Genomic DNA, 23,686 nt, shown 5'->3' on the forward strand with positions numbered 1-23,686 from the left:
AGCTAATACGCGAAATTAGGTAAAATGACCAAACCGCCCCTCGGGCCCACGTCTCGGAATCAGGTAAAATTTACATTTCCAGAATCCTCACACTCTTCCGAGTTCAGTCATACCAAAAGTACCAAAATCGGACCTCAATTGGTCCCTTAAATCATCACTCAAAGGCCTCTAATTAGTCAAGCCCTAACCCATAAATTACCACTGATTTTCCTTAATTTTTCATGCTTAAATTGATAAAAAAATCATTCCAATAACGAGTTTAGGGACCAAAGACCTTACTCAAATGAACTTCTCTAAAAATCCCTCTTGAAAAGTGCTTCCCAAGCTTCTTCCCGTTTGAAATATGGTGAAAAACAGCTAAATTTCGCGAAGGCAAGTATTTATATGTTTCTGCCCAGCGACTTCCGCATCTGCGGTCCCGCTTTTGTGAGGACATGGTCGCACCTGCGACCTTTCACTTAAAGACCAGCTTCCGCACCTGCGATTACTCATTCGCAGATGCGGTACCGCTTCTGCAGTAAGTCTCCCGCATCTGCGGAACCTGTTGATCCTCCCCAATTCTGCTTCTGCGATTGCTCTGCCGCTTCTGCGGCTCTGCACCTGCGGGACCCAAACCGCAGGTGCGGTTATGACAGATATCAGCAGCTTCAGCTGCTTCAAACCATTTCCAAAACCTTCCGTCAACCATCTGAAATCATCCTGAGGTCCCCGGGATTTCAACCAAAAGCACCAACAAGTCTAATACCACCGTCCAAACTTATACCAATCCTTAAAACACCTAAAACAACTTCGAAATGACGAATCAACCACAGATTCAAGCCTAAAAATTTCAAAACTCTAAAAATACGCTTTCGATCAAAAAGTCTATCAAACCTCGTCCGAATGACCTGAAATTTTGCACACATGTCACATTCAACACTATGGAGATACTCCAACTTTCGGAATTCCTTTCTGACCCTCGGATCAAAATCTCACTATCGAACCGGAAACTTCAAAATTCGACCTTTCGGCATTTCAAGCCTAAATTAGCTGCGGACCTCCAAAACACAATCCGAACACGCCCATAAGCCCGAATCACCCAACGAAGCTAACGGGGCCTTCGGAACTCCATTCCAAGGCCGTTTTCTCACTGTTCTGACTACGGTTAACTTTCCAGCACTTAAGCTCTCATTTAGGGACTAAGTGTCCCAAAACTCTCTGAAACTCAAAATCGAACATCCTGGCAAATCAAAATAATAAAAATAAACACGGAGAAAGTAGTTAATAGGGTATCGGGGCATAAATTCTTAAGACGATCGGTCGGGTCGTCACAATAACAAATGGAATTTTTATCCATCAATCAACATACACTAAAAAGGTTTTAAAGCGATTTTACATGGATAATGCACATCCACTGAGTACCCTAATGGTTGTGAGATCTCTTGAAATAAATAAAGATCCATTTCGGTCTCAAGAAAATGATGAAGAGCTCGTTGGTGGTGAAACTCCATATCTTAGTGCAATTGGGGCACTAATATAGCTTGCCAACAATACCCGACCAGATATTGCTTTTGTAGTAAGCTTATTAGTAAGATTCAGCTCCTCCCCAACAAGAAGACATTGGAATGGTGTTAAGCATATATATAGATATATTCGGGAAACTATAGATATGAGATTGTTTAATTCTAATGAATTCAAGTTAGAGATGATTGGCTATGACGATGCAGCTTATTTGACTGATCCACATAAATCTCGATCTCAAACAGGCTATTTGTTTACATATGGAGGTATAGCTATATCATGGCGATCGATAAAACAAACAATAGCTTTCACATCTTCAAATCATGCTGAGATAATAGCTATTTATGAAGCTAGTTTGGAATGTGTTTGGTTGAAAAAAGATAATCCAACTACACTATATGAAGACAATGTTACTTGCATCGCTCAACTGAAAGGAGGATACATCAAAGGAGACAAAACAAAGCACATTTCACCAAAGTTCTTTTTCACGCATGATCTTTAACAAAATAGTAAAATTAATGTTCAACTTCAACATATTCGTTCATGTGAAAATTTGGCTAATCTATTCACTAAGGCATTACCAACATCAACATTTGAGAAGCTTAGACAAAAGATCGAAATGCGGCGTCATCGAGAAATAAAATGATGTTTTCATGAATGGGAGTAAGATACGCGATGTAGTCTTTTTTCCTTAGCCTAGGTTTTGTCCCATTAGGTTTTTCTAGTAAGGTTTTTAACGAGGCAGCAAATAAAGCCTATACAGATATGTGTATTCTTTTTCCTTCGCTAAGATTTTTTTTCACAGCGTTGTTTCTTAGTAAGGTTTTAACGAGGCATATTATCTATTTTTGGACATTTGAATTGTGTTGTAAAACCTATAGTTAATGTCGATGTCCACTACTCCCACTATTTTCACCCATGATGTAAATAACCTCCCACTACTCATCATTATTATGATTGTAACTCTCACACCTCCATAACCTCTCCCCATGATCTTCCTTCATGATCTCAATTGTTAATGTCATGTTTAAGACAATCATTTTATAACCTTCATATGTGATAGTATAAATAGAGGCATGAAACATGAGATAAAATACACTTAAACACTTGGCAAAATAAGAAAGTTATCTGTTCTTCTCTTATTCTATTACTTATATTCTTATTTTATATTGTTACTTTGAGCTATTTCTTAACTATTTTTACATAACTTATTAATCAACCTCGTACATTTTTTTTTCTAAAATAAAATAAAAGTTAAATAGAAGAAAACACAAAGCAAAATGGGTCTCAAATTGAAATGTCGTGTGGTAAAAGGACCTGTACGTCAAGTCCGAAAAAATTCCCTTTTCTTTTCAATTGAAAAATACCTTCGATTTGCCCACTCTCTCACTCGCAATGATTGCGTTCTTCTGATTCTTCCCAATTTCACAAATTTACATCTCTAAGATTCTCTAATTTATTTTAATATCCCTCAGATTCTCCCAATTTCTGAATGTCCAGAATCTGATTTTTTGTCATGAGGAAAAAACTCGACACTCGCTTCCCTGCGGTGAGCTGCTTTACTTTTTCCCTCTTTCCTCTCTAATGCATTTGTTTTTCTTTTTTTCTTTTTTACTTATATCGCCTTGATCTGCCTATGGCATCTGCTAATTTCAACGAATCTGGTATTTTCTAAGCTATTTAGCTGGACCCATTTTGCTTAGTGGGTCGGGTTTCTAGGGTTGTTGCTCAACGGATAACTTGAATTTTGACTTCACTTCTACAGTGGCTCGTCATAAAACTCGCAGTGAAAATATTACGTATATGGTAACTTCAAGTTGAAATTAGGGACATGGTAATTTTTGGTTGAACTACTAGTCAGACTTGGCTAAGCTTAGTGTAGCCAAAGAAAAAGTATAAGAGCTAGGATTTTGTATTGTGGGTTAAAGTAATTGCTCCAATCTATTGGTCAATTAAAAAGAAATTATTTTGCTGGTAGTCATACTGGCTTTATACTTGCTTTTACTTTACCTAACTATGTTTTTCCTAGGAGTTGTTTAAACTTTCAAAGATTTGTACATCACTAGAAAATGTAATGAACTCTAGTGCTTTTTAATTTAATATATTATATTATTATATTTATTTTGGATAATGTTGGTCTCTGATGAGTTTATATGGAGTAACATGGTCAGTGAGGATTAGTATTGCCGACTCCGGCTTATCTGGGACTGAGGTATAGTAGTAGAGTTTTTGTCGCTGTATTTTGGTCCTTGAAATGACTTAAGTGAGGCAGTGCCGTGATGTGGCATGTCATCTGTGGTAGTTAACGTGGATATTGTTGGATACAGAAAGACAAATCAGCAAGTTACATTTTGCTGTGAATTGTTTTACAGTGTAATATCTTGGAAGCATTTGGAACTTTTTCAGCTTATATTAATTCTTTATGTTGCTTTGGTTAGAAATAGAAGGAAGTTTCATGAGTATTGTCGCATTGGACATGCGAATGATAGGTGGGGTTTGTCGTTTGGAGCTGACTGTTTGAACGAAATGGGTTGTATGTTTTCGTTGAAGTCGTGAACCTATTAACCTTAACTAGTGCAGGGCAAGCATTGAAAGCCAACTCATTCAAACTTGACAAAAAATGGCTGTTGTGGACATTGAGGCCGTATTTCAAAGAAGTAATTGTTGGGATGTGTCTATTGCCAAGAGCAATGAAAAACACACCTAGTGAAAATGTGCAATGGCCTAATAATGATGGCTGTGTTAGCATTGTTCTAGCAGTCAACAAAGGGGAAAATAGTTCTATATTCCAGAAGTGGCATTATCATGATGGGAGATTACCTCAAATCAATCATATCAAGTGTGCTAACCTCTTAGTCACTCTTCTTAATTGGTTCTGCCACAGCCAACCATTCATCTTATTCTTTTTTTGGGGGAGTTCTGTGATGACACATTAAGTACAGTTTTATGTCCGAGTTACTTTGGGAACAGATCAATCATATCAAGGGTGGATTATCCTTGTGCCAGTTTGTCTGCCCATAGGAGGTGCATTTTGTGGCAAGAAGTGGGATCTCTCTCTTATCTCTGTGTTAAATGACCTTATCAACAAAACAAAAAAAAAAAACTGTGTTTTAAATGAGCAGGTATGCTGGTCCTCTATAGGATCTGAGTTCTACATTTCTGATTCAAGTAGGGTCTCTGTTTCAGTGAATAACTCTTTATTCGATTAAGAAAGATAAGGATGGACTTGGAGGATTAACATGGAAAACACGTAGAAGAACGTCTAATCAGTTTCAAGTCTTTTTTTATTTGTTATCATTGATGTTCTTATTGCATTAAGGAGGTCATTGGTAGGGAATTATGGAGGTCGAGCATTAAGGTTGTAGGTTAGGGGAGAGTGTGAATATTTCTACAGCACAATAGAGTGAGACTATCCAGTTAGGAGTTAGACTAGGAATGTCATTAGTCGTCTATTGATGCAACGCTTTACCTTCTAGTTGTGCTATACCAGCCATCTATTTCGTATTTCGAAATCGTATTTCGTATTCTGTATTTCATATCTCTTATATATTGTTGTTATTTTTATTATGCATTTTTATGGTACTAATATATCATCTCCTATTGCTTTTTTGAGCCGAGGGTCTCCTGGAAACAGCCTCTCTACCCTTCGGGGTAGGGGTAAGGTCTGCGTACATATTACCCTCCCCAGACCCCACTTGTGGGATTATACTGGGTCGTTGTTGTTGTTGTTGTTGATGTTCTTATTGCTGTATTCGTCATTATTATTTGCTTCTCAGCTTTTAGTTCTATCAAAGGTGGAATATCTGAGATTATCTCCTTTTCTTCATGAAAAACGTTTAGGCCCGGATCAAGAAGATTATGCAAGCTGATGAGGATGTTGGTAAGATTGCAATGGCCGTGCCTGTTCTAGTGTGTAAGTCCCATATAATGTTTGTCGATCGTCAATTTACTCGTTGGTATCTTTCTCTAACCCTTCTCCTCTTGGCATTAAATGCAGCAAAAGCGTTGGAGTTATTCTTGCAAGACCTTTGTGATCGGACATATGACATAACTCTTAGAAGAGGAGCAAAGACTGTTAATTCACTGCATTTGTGAGTGACTTTTCGAAAATCTCCATTCATCCGTATAGATCAGATCTGGAAGCTAATAATGAGCCGTTATCTATTCAATCTCGTCACTGATTTCTGATCTGGTTAATTCGTGTTGTGTATGGTAACTTAATCCTGATAATCGACTTGGCTGTGTTGAGTAGTGCTTCAGACTTATTATATTGCATAGATGAAACACAAAATCTTTATGGCTTTACTAGGATGGTAATTTGATTTTTATATGCACACGTTATCTTGGTTGTTTGCTAAGTTCTAGGCTTGTTTCAAGAAATGCACTTGCCTTGCATATAGGTCTGCTAGTGCACGTTTTTTACATTTGATGAATTTATTTCTGCAAAGTGCTTCATCTCGGTGCCATTATTGTTTTTAACATGTTTGGTTGATGAGAGAACACTAGTCTTCATAGTTGTGGTGCTTTTGGTGAAAACCTGTTCAGTCTTTTTGCTTCTTTTCTCTGAAAATATCTGCCACCGCAGTGCTATTTTTTCTCATCTGTTTCTGTCATTGGAAACTTGTTTGGCTATTGCTGTTCATTTCTTACATGCTCTCTCCAAGTCTGCCAATCTCTACTGCAAGCCAACTGAGAGGATCTAGAAATCATGATGTCTTTTTGACAATAGTGGAGTATCATGGCTTCCTCTTAACATGGTGCAGTATCTTATGTCTGAAAGAATCCAAGCTACCTGCCCAAAACCTTTATGCAATAGGTGGAGTGGTCTAGGACATTTAAACCCTTTTGGAAACAATCACGCAACCAATGAGGAACAAGTTTATTCTCCAACAGCACGTGTAACCCAGTTCTAGGGTTTACACGGGAGTTGAAGATTTAAATTCTTATCAACCTGTTACCTTAAGGTTTTGGATTGGATGCTCAGATTCTTTCACATGGAATCAAAGCATCCAACTCAAAACCTTAAGACAATGGGTGGAGTGGCCCAAAGACATTATAATTCCTTGTATTTTCGAAACCCTTATGCAACCAATGAGGGATAAGTGCATTTTCTAACAGTACAGCAGAAGTTAGTGTTTGTCTCCACTTCAGCTGTGCAGTTCAAATCAAGAGTTTCGTTATCTTTTGCAAATACATCAAATGCCAGTGAATATACTTTATTCCATTGCTCTACTTCAACTTATTTGAGTTATTTCTTAAAAAATTTCTTCCTTTTTGTTGATACTCATGGGACCTTATGTAAAAAATGCTTTATTTGTGAGTGCGAACATGTACAGATTACAAAATTTTGCTGTGTATTGATATCCTGACAGTCTTATGCTTGGGTTGTTTTTGATCTTCTTGTAGCTTGAGAGACACTACTGATCAAAATCAGTTATCAGGTTATCTTGTAATTAATAGGTGGACTGATTACTAGCTGTTAGAGTTAAAAGACTTAGTTAAGAGCGAAAGGCTGCAGAACGACTTGAATTGCCACACTGTTTATGTTCTGTAAATCCTAACCTCAAATGCTAGGAGGATTAGGGGAAACAGTCACATATGATATTTCAAGATTCTTTATTAAAAAATGAAATTCTAAGAAACTTTAAGGAATTCTGCCTGCTGAAACTGTTCAAGCTTTAAGCACACAAAATAGTTACACAAAGGGAAACAGTTTGGCATTAGAACAAGCCAACTGTCTGCCTCCTGAAAATTTGGGGGCTAAGGGAAGAACAACTGCCAAATCAAGCAACAACTCTCTGTCAAACCAGCTGGCAGCTGTAATGGACTTGCTTCCTGAGCATTCCTTGAAGGCTAGCTGCTGCAACATAAAGCAATTAAACTTCAACATTACTAATACACCTTGAAATTGTCTAACAAATTGAAAATAGTACTCTAAAGAATGTTATGCATAGAATTTAGAATTCAATGCATTCCACAGATCCTCTTTTAATGTTCATGTCATCTTTAATCTGTGTTAGCTAATGCATCATTTTTTTCTTCTGCAATGTGCTGAAAGATCCCACTCCTTCTACCAGAACACGTCTTTCTGTGCAGGTTAAGTAGGATGATGCTGCCTTTCTCACTCACTTGTCAATTCGGAAATAATGGGCTTGTTGGTTCATTTATCCTATTACATGCATACTGATTGCATCTAACATCTATTTGTAGAAAGCATTGTGTACAAAGCTACAACGTGTTTGACTTCCTTCGGGAAGTTGTCAGCAAGGTTCCTGATTATGGCCATTCTGATGCTGCTGGTGAAATGCCAAAAAGAAGGTTAGGATCATTTCTTGTTTGTCTTATAACGTTAAAGTTGGTAGTTTTTCTTCTATTCAGTTGATTATTTGACTTACACTTCCAAGATGACAAACTTTGCAAAATCATATACTGTTTTATCAGGAAAGTTGCAATGGAAGAACATCATGACAGTGAGGATGAGTTCAAAAGGAGTAGGACGGTGAGAAACCCTTTGTTGACTCTTCTAGTTTAGATTCCTCGTAATTGCTGAGGCTAAAAACTGAAAAAGAACTTATTTATTGTAAAGCATTTAATTATTGCTAATGAAAAAACGTTTAGTTCTCTCAAAGAATAAAAAATGCTCTGAATGTAGTAATAGTATAAACAAGTAATTGCTGATTCATTTTCTGAGATGAAGTTTTCGCGGGACAAACTGATTTAGCTCAAGAAAACATTGCACTATCAATATCTTTGATTCTCTTAATCTTTATCTTTTAGTTAGAAATAATGTTCTATCCATTAGTTAGTGATAACTTTTTTTTTTTTATGGAGATAAGGTTTTTTAGAACGGACATCAACTGTTTACTTTTGACCATCTTATGGGTTTCATTATAGGAAAAAGGGTCAAATTTGCTCCTGAACTTTGCGAGATGGTCTTGCCCTCCGTTAATAGTTGGGGTCGTTCGTACTCCTGTTGTGACAGAAGTGGCACAAATTTGCCCTTTTGACTAAAAGTCAACTATTAAAAGATTAATTAGTCACTAAATATCTTATTTGCACCAGCAAGTGACACGTGGCTTAAAAATTAACCCTCACCCTTAACCCCCTCCCATTTTCCATCTAAAAGTATTGTCATCGTCTTCTTCGTCTCTTTCTAGACCCGCTCCTATCCCCCCTTCCAGCCATCCCTTCTCTCTCTTTCATTGGTTGAGGAAGGACCAAACAATGTATTCTTGTTTGCAGCAAAAGATTGTTCTTCAAACATTTACAATTTTCATCGCTGATATCAGCATCGTCGCCTATTTCAAAGAAACTATGCTGTTCCCCAACCTCTCCGATTTGGTTATCGTTTTCGCTGCCGCCGCTTGCAGCAGTTGTCATCGGTCTGCCGAGACAAAATACTTGCCATATTTTTGTTCTATGGGATGTCATCAATTCCAGTCTCTAGTAATTTCTGGTTCGTAAGGTGAAGAAGGGAATTTCTATATCTTGGAAATTGTTATTTTTGGCGCTTGATCTTAATTTATGTTATGGGATTTCTGTAATTCATATAAAGTTTTTAAGTTTAATTGGTTGTTTCTTTCTGAATCTGAAAAGCCCCATTAAACCTGCCATACGTTTTATCCACCCATGTGCTTACTCGTTCACTTTATTGCAGAAGTTGTAAGTTGGCTTTTATTACTTTGTCAACTACCTTCCATATAGCTTTTTAGATTTGATAATAGTTGGAGTTTTCTTTCCTTATTGTGAAGAAAGGGAGCATCTACGCCATACTTGCCAAAGATTTGAACTTTCTTGCTTTTTTGGACTAGAGTCTAGAAGCTTGATAAAAGCTCGAACCTGTTAGGTTATTTTGTTTCTGAGGCCTCCAAGTATGTTAAAGTGAAAGAGAGGCGGGATCGGCCGAGAGCGAGTCTGGTGAGAGTAGAAAGGTGGAAGACGTTGATTATTTTAGCAGGAAAAGGGGGTGGGTTAATTTTATGCCACATGTCACTTGCTGGTGCAAATAAGATATTTAGTGACTAATTAATCTTTTAATAGTTGACCGTTAGTCAGAACTCAGAAGGGCAAATTTGTGCCACTTTTGTAACGGCAGGGGTACGGATGACCCCAACTATTTACGGAGGACAAATGTAGACAATTTTGAAAGTTCAGGGATAAATTTGACCCTTTTCCCTTCCTTATATGAATCGAGAATTTATTTGGAGTTGCACCAAAACTTTCACTCATTGCAGTTGAGTTTTCTCCAAGAGAGATGTAGATTAAACTAAGGCTGCACTCGTTTTTTTGTTTACTTTTATTCTGTTAAAGATTTTTATGTCAATAGAAAATGAAAATAACTTAGTGTTAAATGACTCAAATTATGGGATATTGGAATTAAGTTGGTTCTAAATGGAGCAAAACAGATAAAGGATTCATATCACTGAACCAACTACCTTGACATTGAGGTGTATGTTATTGTTTCTCTCAGTTAGTTAGCGTTTTTATATGGCATAATTAAATTCGGAGGAAGATGCAATGTGATAAGGCAATGTCGCATATCACAGATCTGGTGTTTTTTGTATAATGTGATAGCACAATCATCTGTGGTTGTCATGAGAGTTGTGAAACCATGATGTTTTCACATAGTAATCAACTTACAGTGTACAGTGATCACTTTATATTTTCTGTTATCAAGTCATGACGTGAATGGCATTTTTTCCTGCAGGAGACGTGTCATGCTAGCAGTAGTGGTAGGGGAAGAGGTAGGGGTAGAGGAAGAGGTCGTGGCCGCGGACGTGCTGATAGGGAGCTTTCGCGGCCTGATATGCAACTTGAATCTTGCACCTCTGTTCAGCAGAGTGGTCTGCAGAATCCAAACCCTGGAACTCACACAGACAACTGCACTGAACCGAAGGGATCACCTAAACAGGATTCCAGTGCTTGTGACAGAGAAAGTTCAGTTGTAACAACTCCTAATCTGAAGGTCAACCTAGATGAAAGCGTTGATAAATCAGCTGCACCAGATATAGCAGCCTGCAATCCATCGCCAAGGCCTGCCAATGAGAAAGTGGAGGAAGGCCCCCAATGGTCTCTCGAAATGGAGAGAATGGTTATTGACCCTGCCCATATGTCACAACTGAATTCAAGTTTGGCGGAGGAGGAAGAAGATTATGATGAAGAGTAGACAGATAAAATAACAAACAAATGGCCTATTCGGCATATGCTATTTATTTGGTAGCAAGTTCCTATGGGCCCTAACATAAAGGGCATGAATCCCTCTGCCTCCCTTTGTGATTTGTTGCAGTATATGTATTTCTTAGTTGTCTTTGTGACTCCAGTCTTGTAATGGCCTCTAACCATTTTCTCTTTTCCCAGTAGAAATAAGTAGGAAGTGTGTATTGCTCCAACCAGCACTCCATGTACCAGTTACTGTATGAAATAGCAAGGGAGAACTAGTTTGTATCTTTATTCGATTTACATAATATTAGTCCTCGACTTCTGCTGAAAAAGGGTGCCATAAAATTTTCAAAAACTAGAAGGGGTTAAAGTGCCACTTGAATTGCCCCTACTATTTTCTTATTGCCTACTCCAGCATGCATAATACCAGAGTTGTGCTGGTCTCTTGTTCTACACACATTTTGATGCTTAGCTTTCACCATTCTGCTGTTTACCCTAACTAGTTCTCTCTCTCAAATGTATGCCCAGTTTTTTGGTTAATCTTTTCTATCAGCTTAAAGAAAAACTTTACTGGAAATCCACTTTGATGATCGATAGGTCTATTGTGCCTCTCTACCTGTGGTAAGTTCTGCGTACACACTACCATTCCCCGATCTCACTTTGTGGAATTACACTGTTGTTATCCAGAAACCCTCTTCCTTGATGTCAAAAGGTTTGTAGCTGTCATTTAACTAAGCAATCCTAAGCGCTCCAGGCAAGACTGATTAGTATAGTAATAAGTAATATGACAAGACGCCAAGTAATACTACACTGGGTCAACAGTACCTAACTCTCGTTCCCAATAAGATATAACTGGGACAAAAGAAGTTATATATATAAAGACACAAAGCATAATATTTTCTTTCGTTTATTTATTTACAATAATTCCTTCTTTTTTTTTTTCCTTTTTTTTTGAAATGCATGACCAAAGGATGTTGTTATTCAGAAGCCCTCTTCCTTGATGTCAAAGGTTTTTTCTTTTTCTATGCATCTTCGCACATAACGGGAGCTTAGTGCACCGGACTTTCTTTTTTTGTAATGCATGACTAAACCTTAGTTATTTGATTTTAAAAAAATAGAAATTTTTACCTCCTATAGCAAAGGTTAACATCTTATTTATTTTAAATAAATACCATTCAAAAAAAATTATATTCTATAGATATCTTTTAATGTTTATAGCAAAATATCTAATTTTGGTTACCTCCTACCCCTAAGCCACTAAATACGATATTCAGTTACATTTTTTTCTTTCTCTCTCTACTTTGATACATGTCATTCTCTTCCCCCATTCCCTGAAAATACGATGCTCAATCTCAAAATTCCTCTCACCCACATCACCTACGTTCTCTCCGATCCCAATTTCTCCAATCCCATCGGACGTTGCTTTGGCTCTTCTTCGCCATTGTAATTGATTCACTTTCCATAATGCCTCCTCATTTTACGATTTTGAAGTTTACAATCGGACAAGTCTTGTCTCTTGCCAGATTACTCTTGGTCTAGATTATGCTGCCAATCAAGGCCTAGCTTCAAGTGCGGATCCCAATTACCAATGAATTGGAGTGACAGACGAATGTCTTGATCTTCATATTGACGAATAAACAGAAGTGAAGCCATGTCATTTAGAAAGTTATAATTCTTGGGAAATCATGAAGCTTGATAGTAAATGATGTATGTTGTAAGTAAAAACAACAAAATTCAACGGATGGCTTTTTACATCTCTTTAGCAGAGTCCTTATTCTGCCACCATTGCTCGACGGCGAATTCGCCGAAAATTAGTGTCACGACCCAAACTGAAGGGCCACGACGGGCACCCGGTGCCTTACTCAACCGAGTACAAATATAACATATCTTTCTTATTATACTATCTTGAGTAAATGAGCCAGAAACCCGTCATGAGATAACAAAAATAAAACATAAGGGAATACTCAACATATGATGACCCAACATGATATACAAACTTATACATGTGACATACGGGCCTACAAGGCCGACATGACCATGTGTAAATTCAACACATAGGCCAATAAGGCCATACAAGTATCCATAAACCTGACATCTGTCTACAAGCCTCTAAGAGTACATAAAATCATAAAGGTTGGGACAGAGCCCCGCCATATCTTTCTTATTATACTATCTTGAGTAAATGAGCCAGAAACCCGTCATGAGATAACAAAAATAAAACATACGGGAATACTCAACATATGATGACCCAACATGATATACAAACTTATACATGTGACATACGGGCCTATAAGGCTGACATGACCATGTGTAAATTCAACACATAGGCCAACAAGGCCATACAAGTATCCATAAACCTGACATTTGTCTACAAGCCTCTAAGAGTACATAAAATCATAAAGGTTGGGACAGAGCCCCGCCATATCAATCAATACATATCCAAAGCATACTGACCAAATAGGCAACTCCGGAGCAAGTGGAGTGCACCAACACCTCCGCTGAGCTGATAGCCTACTAGGAGGAATGACAACCTATCAATTGGGACCTGCGGGCATGAAACAGCGTCCCCAGGCAAAAGGGACGTCAGTACAAATAAAGTACCGAGTATGTAAGGCAGGAAAACATAAACAAGAACAGTAATATAAAGAGAGATAGATGAGATATAACCTGTAACATCTGAGTGCCTCTGGGGATACTAACATGAAATGCATAATACATATATATACATAAACTTTTAAAAACATACGCCTCTGTGGGCATCATCATCATCATATCGTACCCGACCTCAAAGAGGACTCGGTAAAAATGTACCCGGCCATCATAAGGCTCGGTAGAATCATACCCGACCATGTGGAGCTCAGTAAATCCAACTAATTAGTGGTTGCACAATAGGTGTCGTACCCGGCCTACTATAGCGCGGCTCGGTAGAGTAAAATAGATACTATATATAATGCATACTAGACTCATGGAATCACGTTCTAAACCTTTTGGAGTGACTTAAGGTCGTTGCACCTTCGATTAACATTATGGACATCATACCATCAATATGAGCTTCTATAGGATTCAAGGATCATACATACTTGCTTAGAATAACTTTATAAGGAAAGAACAACATGGGCAACCTTAGTTTCTAGGAGTAGATCCGTTATGAAATAGCGTATTCATTTCACTTTAGATCATGCCAAAAGAAAGAGGGAAGTGCCTTAACATACCTTAACCATGGTGAGTCCTTAATACCTCCCAAGATACCCTTCAAACAACTCAACTCAATCTACCATTGCATAAGGAGATTCAAAATCGGTGTTGAATAAAGGCTAAGTCTGCAACTCAAACTTGTAGTTCGTTTATATAAATTCGGGAAGCATCTCCCCTAAAACAAAAGCCCCCTCCAATACCATATACCAACAAGAATTACCAAAGAAATCCAGCAATACATAATTATCAATAACAAGACACCATAAAACAACAACAAGTCATAACTATTTTACGACGAGTGACAAGCTCCAATTGGAATTCGTATACCCCATATCATCCCTTATAGACTTTTTACTTTAACTTAATAGTATCATTAACAAAATAATGAAGTCATTCATTAATAATTCCAGCCTTATACCATATATCCATAACAAAGAAAATGATCCACAACTCCAATTATTCTTAATTAGCAACTTTATACACTAGTTCATGTCTAGTTCATCCATTTAACTTAACCAATGCCAAGATAACCTTAAGCGCCTGTAGGAACACAATATAATTACCTCCTACAGTGGATGCAAGTCGAAATCCATGTTATATTTAGATTACTACAACCCAACACACCCTAATCAATTCATCCAAAAACGACGACTATAGTAGTGTCCAACGCCCCGAAAATATTACAAAGAATGACTAATCCATCATTTTGCCATTAGATGGTGTTTCTCCACACAATTTATCTTTCAAAAACTCCATTAAATAGCAGCAAAATATACAGCCCAAAAGCTATACGAAACAGCCCACACAACAATCTATTACAAATCAAATAACTCGAACTCACGGCTTTCGATCACCGTCCCGTGAGTTCTAACTATTATGAAATAAATTAATCAATCTTCCTTGATGTTTAAGAGCTTGAAACCGGAAATTAGGCATTTTTATTAACTTCAAAATACTTTCCAAAACTCAAACTACAAAGAAAAAGAGAGGATATATAGCGATACTTACATCGTGGGGATCGTTCTAGTGTTATTGCTTCGTGATTTCGTGCCTCGGACGATAATCTTGTTGGATAACCTTGTGGACAGCTTAAGGGTGAGGTTAGGGGTCTTATTTGGTCGAGCTCTCTGGAATTATGAAGAAAGAGATGACATAGGAAGATAAATATCCATTTTGGTTGAAAAGTCAAAAGGTGCTACTTGGCACCATCTCATTGGCCTTTTTTCAAATACTTATATCTTTTTATCCGGATGTCGCATGAATGAACGGTTAAGAGCATTGAAAACTAAATTCCAAGTCCTTCAATTTGGTATATAATATGTCCCAAAAAGACCTCATATGGCACACGAAATTTATTACTCAAAAAGCTTCACTACAAGGCAAATCTTTAGTCGGTTTTTCCGCAACTTAAATCCGATTTTTCTCAAACTTTATACTTCATATACAAACATCATATATAGTCATATAATGGCTTTAAACTCATTTAAATCATGATTAAAAAGTCTCATATTGATCTTAACTTGCTTAATACTTCGGAAACCTTTCTTATCTTTGTAGAAGGATTTCATCCTTTTTGAGCTTACATCAATTGACTCACGACGTACTTTCAGGTACAAAAACATGGGTTGTAACATTATTCCCCCCTTTGGAACATTCATCCTCGAATGTTGACTGATGCGCTTCTCATTCTCATACCATATGGCTCTTATGAATACTTTAATATTGTCCTTTGTCATCTAGGTAATTGTTCTGTGAATAAATTTAAAAACTATGGAATTCCCCCCTTTAGGCCTATTATCACCTCGCAAATTATGGCCGGAGTTCTTCCAATCTCGTAACTTCGACTACCTTCTATGATGTATCCTATATGACTATGTCTTTTTATGCACGACTCGTCTCTCTTTTTTTCCTCCAGCTTTTTGCCAATCTCTTGGTTTCACTTTGTGAATACATATATAGAACTATGACAAGATGTCCCTCTGTGCATATATAGGTATACTTAAGCTCTTTGCTTGGTACTTTGCTGAATGTATGACTATTGCTATATTTTATTTTATAGCCTTGGTATTATTACCGAGGTGTGCTACATAACTCTAGGTTACTTTCTCATTGCTTGTCCCATAACCTGTCGGCGCAACCCTGCCACATTAGGAACATATAATCGACCTTGATATCTGAGGACTCAATCTCACCCTGCCACATTAGGAATATATAATTGACCTCGATATCTGAGGACTTCATCTCCTGTAATCTCAAATAGTGTCTTTTCCTTTTGAGGGGTTGTATCTCTTTAATGATCTAGCACATGATCTTCATACTAGCATTCTTTCACTTCAGTTACTAAAGAGGAGGTTTCCATGTCCTAAGTAGTAACTCTGGTACCACATGCATCTAGTAATCGAATTCCAAGATTAGCTAGCAGATGAATCTCACAAGCTATCTCATTTTTCTATGCTTGTAAATATGATAGGCTAAACATAGATCTAAGATTGAGGGCGTTGAATACTACATTCTCCTTCCCTAGATGATATAAAATATAAACATCATAGTCTTTCACTAACTCCAACCATCGCCTCGGATGTAATACATTGTCACTAAGGCTCGCGTCTCATCGGGGAACATCTGAAGTGATTTTCTTGATGCACCTAGGGACGATACTATATTTCAATAACTGCATTTTCATAAATCTCACACCGTATCTTCTATCGATTTCATAACCTCCCTTCTACATTGGTGGAATTCACATCCATACCTTAAAGCTCTACTATATTACTTGCAACCCTGGTGCATACACAATCTGGTGGGAACTTCGTATTAACGTCTTATGAGGCTGGTACTCTTCTAATTGCTTTATCGTAGAGATTTTATAGAATATGTTTGTTGTACTATCTTTTTTATACCTCTGCTATTAAAAGTGTTCCTGATATGGTTTGAGTCACGATTTCTATAATCATCTAGGTCTAACAATCAGACTCATGATGTAACTTTCGAGCTTTCTCTTCCTTCTCAGCCTTTAATTAAGCTTAGGCTATCTTCCAATCTTCAGCTTAGGGTATTAGCTATTGCATTAGCCTTTCATGGACTCTATGTAGCATCCATGATATAATCTTCTAACAATTCAAGCCTTTATAGGTGACGTGAACTTAATTTTTTCTTTTAACTTATACCAGAGTCTCCTATGGCTATATGAATGTCAATATATATGCTGCATGGATATAACTCTGAAGTCTTAAGTGCATTCACAACGTAATTAATTCTGGATCATTGATTGAATAATTCCTTTCGTGCCTTCTCATCGTTCTTAAATACAAGCAATCACTTTTCATGGTCGTTATGCCATTTGTTGCATGAATACTTGGCTTATCTTATTTCCCACCAATACTTGAATTTTCTATAACTCATATGATCTCAAATATCACTTTTGACTTCCCGTTCATTAGTCACGATAGGTGCCACTTTCTTATGGAGTGTATACCATATTGTAGTGAGACTGTTGTTACAAAACCATTTCTTCTTTATATCGTTATGCTTAAGTTGAAGCCTTCTTCCTTATTTTCTCAACTAGTCTTTCTTTGTAGTACTTAAGGAGACATTTTGGATCTTGTAAAGTTACGATCTTGTTATACTGTATACCCGAAGGAATTTTCGATGTTCTTACTCGCCTACAGACATCCTTAGTTACATACCTTCGTCCCCTTGTGCTCGTAGGGTTACTTCTAAACTCAGATTTTGATTGTCTCCTTAGTGGCACTCCATTATTTCCGTAACACTTATACAGTACCTTTAGTAACCCAACTCCTATCTGAATATTTCTCAAGGTTACGACATCATATCTGCGAGACTGAATTTACTAGATTAGGATTCACTACGTTTATCTTGCATGATCTGCTAATTTGCTTATAACCTCTTGTATAGCCATAACTTGGCTCTTCTTGAATCAACTACAAACTACTCGTTGGTCCATTCCCATATCTATATTTCGAATAATCTCTCTTTAGTTATTTACTTTGTCTTAAGTTACCTCTCGCATTGGCTCATTATGTATCAAGTGTTCATTTGCACTTATTTATCAATATCATCGGGTGCGCAACCCTTACCGCTTCTCTTCGGCGTCATGCTTGCATAATGTTTTGGAGTCATATCATATCTATAGGATCTGAATAGATGCTATCTCATTCCTTTCACCCTTTACCGCATTCCTCCTTTACTATTCCATAGTTACCTCTTCATCTTGCCATTTTTTTTTCACATCTTCACTAACATCTTACTCGCCTTGCGGTAACCTCTCTACACCGGGAATAATTGAATTTATTAAGCACAAGGGTGACACTTAGTGTAATTGGCACACTTACTCTCTTAAGCTTAACTCTGCTCCACATGTTTGCTTTAGGGAAGCATCTTTCTGGATGAACCTTAGAGGTTATTATTTTTTTTGTCCATTCTATTATTGTCGGAATGTTATCTCTGAAATTCTCATGATATCAACCATTCTAAAATCCTTCAGTCCCTAATTTATGTTCAGTTTATCTTCTTCACCACTCCATACTGATTTTTATTACTCTGGGGTCTAACCTTTCCTCCTGGTAATCACGTTGAAGTCACCAACTCATTTCTCGAAATAAGGATATGACTTTATGACTTATACTCTTTTATTGCCTCAAGGCCTGTCACCTCTTGTATTTTCCTTCATTTGACTATAGACTCTGTCATCGTGTCATACTTTGATTTAATGTTATCATCCATATATTACATCTTACTCAGGATGCTTCATTTACTCTCTTCTTATTCTCCGGATAATATCTTTATCTATCACTTTATTCTGAAAACTCTGACAAAATGTTCTTTCCCTTTTAACTCCCCTTGCTTCATCTCACTGGCTCTTCGAAATGCCTAACATTGTCCTTTTTTTTACTCGGGGCTGGAGTCATACTAAGGTAAATATTCATCCCTTCTAGGATCCCGCTGCCTATCTTTTGAAATTTCTGAATATTCCAGTATTCATATCTGATTGTACTATTCTAAAGTTCATCATCTAGGTGTCTCGCAAGGAGATCTATTACCACATTTGCACTATCCTTCGGATACATTAGTTAATGATAACAATCCATCCATAATTTTTGGTTACTCTAACCCGAATTGAATCTTGATATCACCTTCTTCTTTTAAACTATATTTGTTAGCTCCCATAAGACACAACTGAGATGGGTGTGGTGAATTGTATATATCACCGTTAATATTGAAGGTAACACCAGTACTTACATTTCTCTGCCTGAATTGTAAATACTGATAATCTTCATTAACTAGGTACCTCGTACACTTCGTCATCTTGCTTGTTTTACTCGCTGAAACTTGTGTCTACTTTCCGATTCTCTTATTCCTTTTTACCATATGAGTGGATATATATTCTTGCTTTATAACTCCTTATCAAGAAGCTTACACATTTTAGTACACATATGATCTGCTGAAGACCTCATATTTAGTCATCATAAGCATGATGCAAAATCGAGTTCCTCTGACTCAACTCTTCCGCATCAAAATTCAATCTCTTACCAACTGTTTATTTTGATGAGGTATCGTTGTATTACGAACACAATAGACTTTAGAAGTTTGAATTCTTATAATTGAGCTTTACAACACGATCTAGAGTAAGAAGAAAGATTGACAGTCCTAAATGCCATGTAGCCTCCTGCGTATAAGTGTGGTGCACAACACACCAATAAACAAGACTCTACTAAACACGACTTGTAGACTCCCTAGGATAGAACTGCTCTGATACCACTTCTGTCATGACCCAAACTGAAGAGCCGTGATGGGTACCCGATGCCTTACTCAATCGAGTACCAACATAATATATCTTTCTTATTATACTATCTTGAGTAAATGAGCCAGAAACCCGTCATGAGATAACAAGAATAAAACATAAGGGAATACTCAATATATGACGACCCAACATGATATATAAACTTATACATATGACATAAGGGTCTATAAGGCCGACATGACCATGTGTAAACTCAACACATAGGCTAACAAGGCCATTTAAGTATCCATAAACCTGACATTTGTCTACAAGCCTCTAAGAGTACATAAAATCATAAAGGTTGGGATAGGGCCCCGCCATATCAATCAATACATATCAAAAGCATATTGACCAAATAGGCAACTACGGAGCAAATAGAGTGCACCAACACCTCCACTGAGATGATAGCCTACTAGGAGGAATGCCAACCTATCAATTGGGACCTGCGGGCATGAAATGCAGCATCCTCAGGCAAAAGGGATGTCAGTAATAATAAAGTACCGAGTATGTAAGGCAGGAAAGCATAAACAAGAACAGTAATATAAAGAGAGATAGAGGAGATACAACTTGTAACATCTGAGTGCCTCTGGGGGATACTAACATGAAATGCATAATAGATATATATACATAAACTTTTAAAAACATACACCTTTGTGGGCATCATCATAGTGACTTAAGGTCGTTGCACCTTCGATTAACATTATGGACATCATACCATCAATATGAGCTTTTGTAGGATTCAAGGATCATACATACTTGCTTAGAATAACTTTATAAGCAAAGAACAACATGGGCAACCTTAGTTTCTAGGAGTAGATCCGTTATGAAATAGCGTATTCATTTCATTTTAGATCATGCCAAAAGAAAGAGGGAAGTGCCTTAACATACCTTAACCATGGTGAGTCCTTAATACCTCCCAAGCTACTCTTCAAATAACTCAACTCAATCTACCATTGCATTAGGAGATTCAAAATCAGTGTTGAATAAAGGCTAAGTCTGCAACTTAAACTTGTAGCTCGTTTATATAAATTCGGGCAGCATCTCCCCTAAAACAAGAGCCTCCTCCAATACCATATACCAACAACAATTACCAAAGAAATCCAGCAATACATAATTATCAATAACAAGATACTATAAAACAATAACAAGTCATAACTATTTTACGACTAGCGACAAGCTCCAATTGGAATTCGTATACCCCATATTATCCCTCATAGACTTTTTACTTAAACTTAATAGTATTATTAACATGATAATGAAGTCATTCATCAATAATTCCAGCCTTATACCATATATCCATAACAAAGAAAATGATCCACAACTTCAATTATTCTTAATTAGCAACTTTATACACTAGTTCATGTCTAGTTCATCCATTTAACTTAACCAATGCCAAGATAACCTTAAGCGCCTGTAGGAACACAATATAATTACATCCTATAGTGGATGCAAGTCAAAATCCATATTATATTTAGATTACAACAACCCAACACACCCCAATCAATTCATACCAAAAACGACGACTATAGTAGTGTCCAACGCCCCGAAAATATTACAAAGAATGACTAATCCATCATTTTGTCATTAGGTGGTGTTTATCCATATAATTTATCTTCCAAAAACTCCATTAAATAGCAGAAAAATATACAGCCCAAAAGTTACACGAAACATCCCACAAAACAGTCCATTACAAATCAAATAACTCGAACTCACGGCTTCCGATCACCGTCCCGTGAGTTCTAACTATTATGAAATAAATTAATCAATCTTCCTTGATGTTTAAGAGCTTGAAACCAGAAATTAGGCATTTTTATTAACTTCAAAATACCTTCCAAAACTCAAACTACAAAGAAAAAGAGAGACTATATAGCGATACTTACGTCGTAGGGATCATTCTAGTGTTATTGCTTCGTGATTTCGTGCCTCGGACGATAATCTTGTTGGATAACCTTGTGGACAGCTTAAGGGTAAGGTTAGGGGTCTTATTTGGTCGAGCTCTCTGGAATTATGAAGAAAGAGACGACATAGGAAGATAAATATTCATTTTGGTTGAAAAGTCAAAAGGTGCTACTTGGCACCATCTCATTGGCCCTTTTTCAAATACTTATATCTTTTTATCCGGATGTCGTATGAATGAACGGTTAAGAGCATTGGAAACTAAATTCCAAGACCTTCAATTTGGTATTTAATATGTCCCAAAAAGATATCATATGGCACACGAAATTTATTACTCAAAAAGCTCCACTACAAGGTAAATCCTTAGTCGGTTTTTCCGCAACTTAAATCCGATTTTTCTCAAACTTTATACTTCATATACAAACATCATATATAGTCATATCATGGCTTTAAACTCATTTAAATCATGATTAACAAGTCTCATATTGATCTTAACTTGCTTAACACTTCGGCAAACCTTTCTTATCCTTATAGAAGGATTTCATCCTTTTCGAGCTTACATCAATTGACTCACGACGTACTTTCAGGTACAAAAACATGGGTTATAACAATTAGGGTTTGTTCTTGAACAAAGACGACGAAGTTTGGGGCTGAGCAACTTGAATTTTCTGTTAATATATTTCAATGTATCTCGCTGTATTTCCATGTATTTCATTGTATTCATTGTCTTTTTTCCATTGTATTTCAATGAATCTCGTTGTATTCCATGTATTTCATTGTATTCACTGTCTCGTTGTATTCCATGAATGTATTCATATATTTTTTTAATTAATATAATTTATGTATTCAGATGTATTATATAATTTCTCAAAAGATTGTTATGTTTTGGGGTATTTTTCGGTTGAGAAATTTTTTTATAACTGGAAATACAAAATTTATGTGTTATAATTGAGTTTGTTGAGTTATATTAGGAGTCTATTATGTTAATTGATTCACTTTCCATTTAAAAACAGTGTAATCCCCTGTTTCACGCCGTGAATACAGTCGAATACAATAATCTGTCCAGCTGTAATTCCATGTTTCACGCCATGAATACAGTCGAATACACTCGAATACAACAACTGATTAGCTGGACTTCCCTGATTCACGCCTATTTTTTCTATTGTATTCATGAATACAGTAGCTTAAATACATCTAATACATCTTATAACAACAAAAAACGTATCTACAATCCGTAATATAGTAAATGGTATCTATAGATAGCTAATTACCACTAAAAAGATAGGGGTTTTTGACACAGTTACCCATAAAAACAAAATTATTTACTCTTGTCTACCCATTTGTTTTTCTACCCATAAACTAATTACATTTCCTATCCATAATAGTTTTTGTGGAGAATTTGTTCTTTATTCTCCAATTTTTTTTTATTTCTATGCTTCTTTTCTTCTTTTATTTCTTTTTTTTCTTTTCTCCTTTTCTTTTTTCTCATTTTCTTCTTATTTTTTTCTTTTTTCCTTTTCTAATTTCATTTAACTTTTTTTTTATATTCTTTATCTCTTCATAATCTAATTTTATTTAGCGTTTTCACTATATTTTTGTATACCATAAGAAAAAATAACTGATATAGTAAATATTTGTTCACCTTTTTAAATATAACTAGTACAATATACCTTTTGTTTTTTTTCTTTCTCATTTTTTAAATTCAATTATTAAACTGAAATAATATCAGTTGTCACTTGATCTAATTCATTGAATATCAGATTGATTGTTGCGGAGCACCATAAATTACATAATTAGATTCTAAGAATCAACACGTAATTGCCATGCAAACCTTGATCTCCTTCCCTATAAATATCAATACACACTCTACCATTAGCAGTAATACAACCAGTTATAGAGCAAGAAAATATAATCTCCGACAACCAAATCTCCATATATACTAGTTAGAATAAAAATGATAATAAAATATTAAAAAATGCAACAAAAGTATAAGTAGAAAAAAAGACTTCTAGTACCATGTGATACCAATATGGTATATATGTATATCAACACAACATATGATTTCTCTAGAATATTGCTACAACTATTTGCGACTATACTACTGTACCAAAACATTAAAGGAAGCAATAAAAGTAT

At 36.4% G+C, this 23,686-nt stretch overlaps 1 protein-coding gene and 2 long non-coding RNA genes across 3 annotated transcripts; 1 reads left to right on the forward strand and 2 right to left on the reverse strand.

Annotated features, from left to right (window-relative positions):
* The first annotated feature begins 2,782 nt into the window (after positions 1–2,782).
* LOC107762185 (uncharacterized) lies at positions 2,783–10,991 on the forward strand. Its single transcript, XM_016580521.2, has 6 exons — positions 2,783–3,049; positions 5,341–5,413; positions 5,498–5,591; positions 7,711–7,818; positions 7,942–7,999; positions 10,208–10,991. The coding sequence occupies exons 1-6, from the start codon at positions 3,017–3,019 to the stop codon at positions 10,664–10,666; spliced, it is 825 nt and encodes a 274-aa protein (XP_016436007.1). The 5' UTR covers positions 2,783–3,016; the 3' UTR covers positions 10,667–10,991.
* Positions 10,992–12,591: 1,600 nt separating this feature from the next.
* On the reverse strand, positions 12,592–15,337 carry LOC142161866 (uncharacterized). The gene is made up of 2 exons (XR_012693579.1): positions 14,863–15,337; positions 12,592–13,204 (listed from the first exon to the last, which is right to left on the reverse strand). It is a non-coding gene; the product is annotated as an uncharacterized LOC142161866 (long non-coding RNA).
* A 4,433-nt stretch (positions 15,338–19,770) lies between these two features.
* On the reverse strand, positions 19,771–21,660 carry LOC142161867 (uncharacterized). Its single transcript, XR_012693580.1, has 3 exons — positions 21,535–21,660; positions 20,543–20,601; positions 19,771–20,097 (listed from the first exon to the last, which is right to left on the reverse strand). It is a non-coding gene; the product is annotated as an uncharacterized LOC142161867 (long non-coding RNA).
* Between the last annotated feature and the right edge of the window lie 2,026 nt (positions 21,661–23,686).

Source organism: Nicotiana tabacum, chromosome 7 (genome assembly GCF_000715075.1).
Source record: "Nicotiana tabacum cultivar K326 chromosome 7, ASM71507v2, whole genome shotgun sequence".
NCBI classification, from domain to species: Eukaryota; Viridiplantae; Streptophyta; class Magnoliopsida; order Solanales; family Solanaceae; genus Nicotiana; species Nicotiana tabacum.

Excerpts from the sequence above, each read along its gene's own strand:
- LOC107762185 (XM_016580521.2), top strand. The coding sequence starts at position 3,017 with ATGAGGAAAAAACTCGACACTCGCTTCCCTGCG. Across the intron at positions 3,050-5,340 it reads TCGACACTCGCTTCCCTGCG|GCCCGGATCAAGAAGATTAT; the intron begins GTGAGCTGCTTT and ends AAAAACGTTTAG. Across the intron at positions 7,819-7,941 it reads GGTGAAATGCCAAAAAGAAG|GAAAGTTGCAATGGAAGAAC; the intron begins GTTAGGATCATT and ends CTGTTTTATCAG.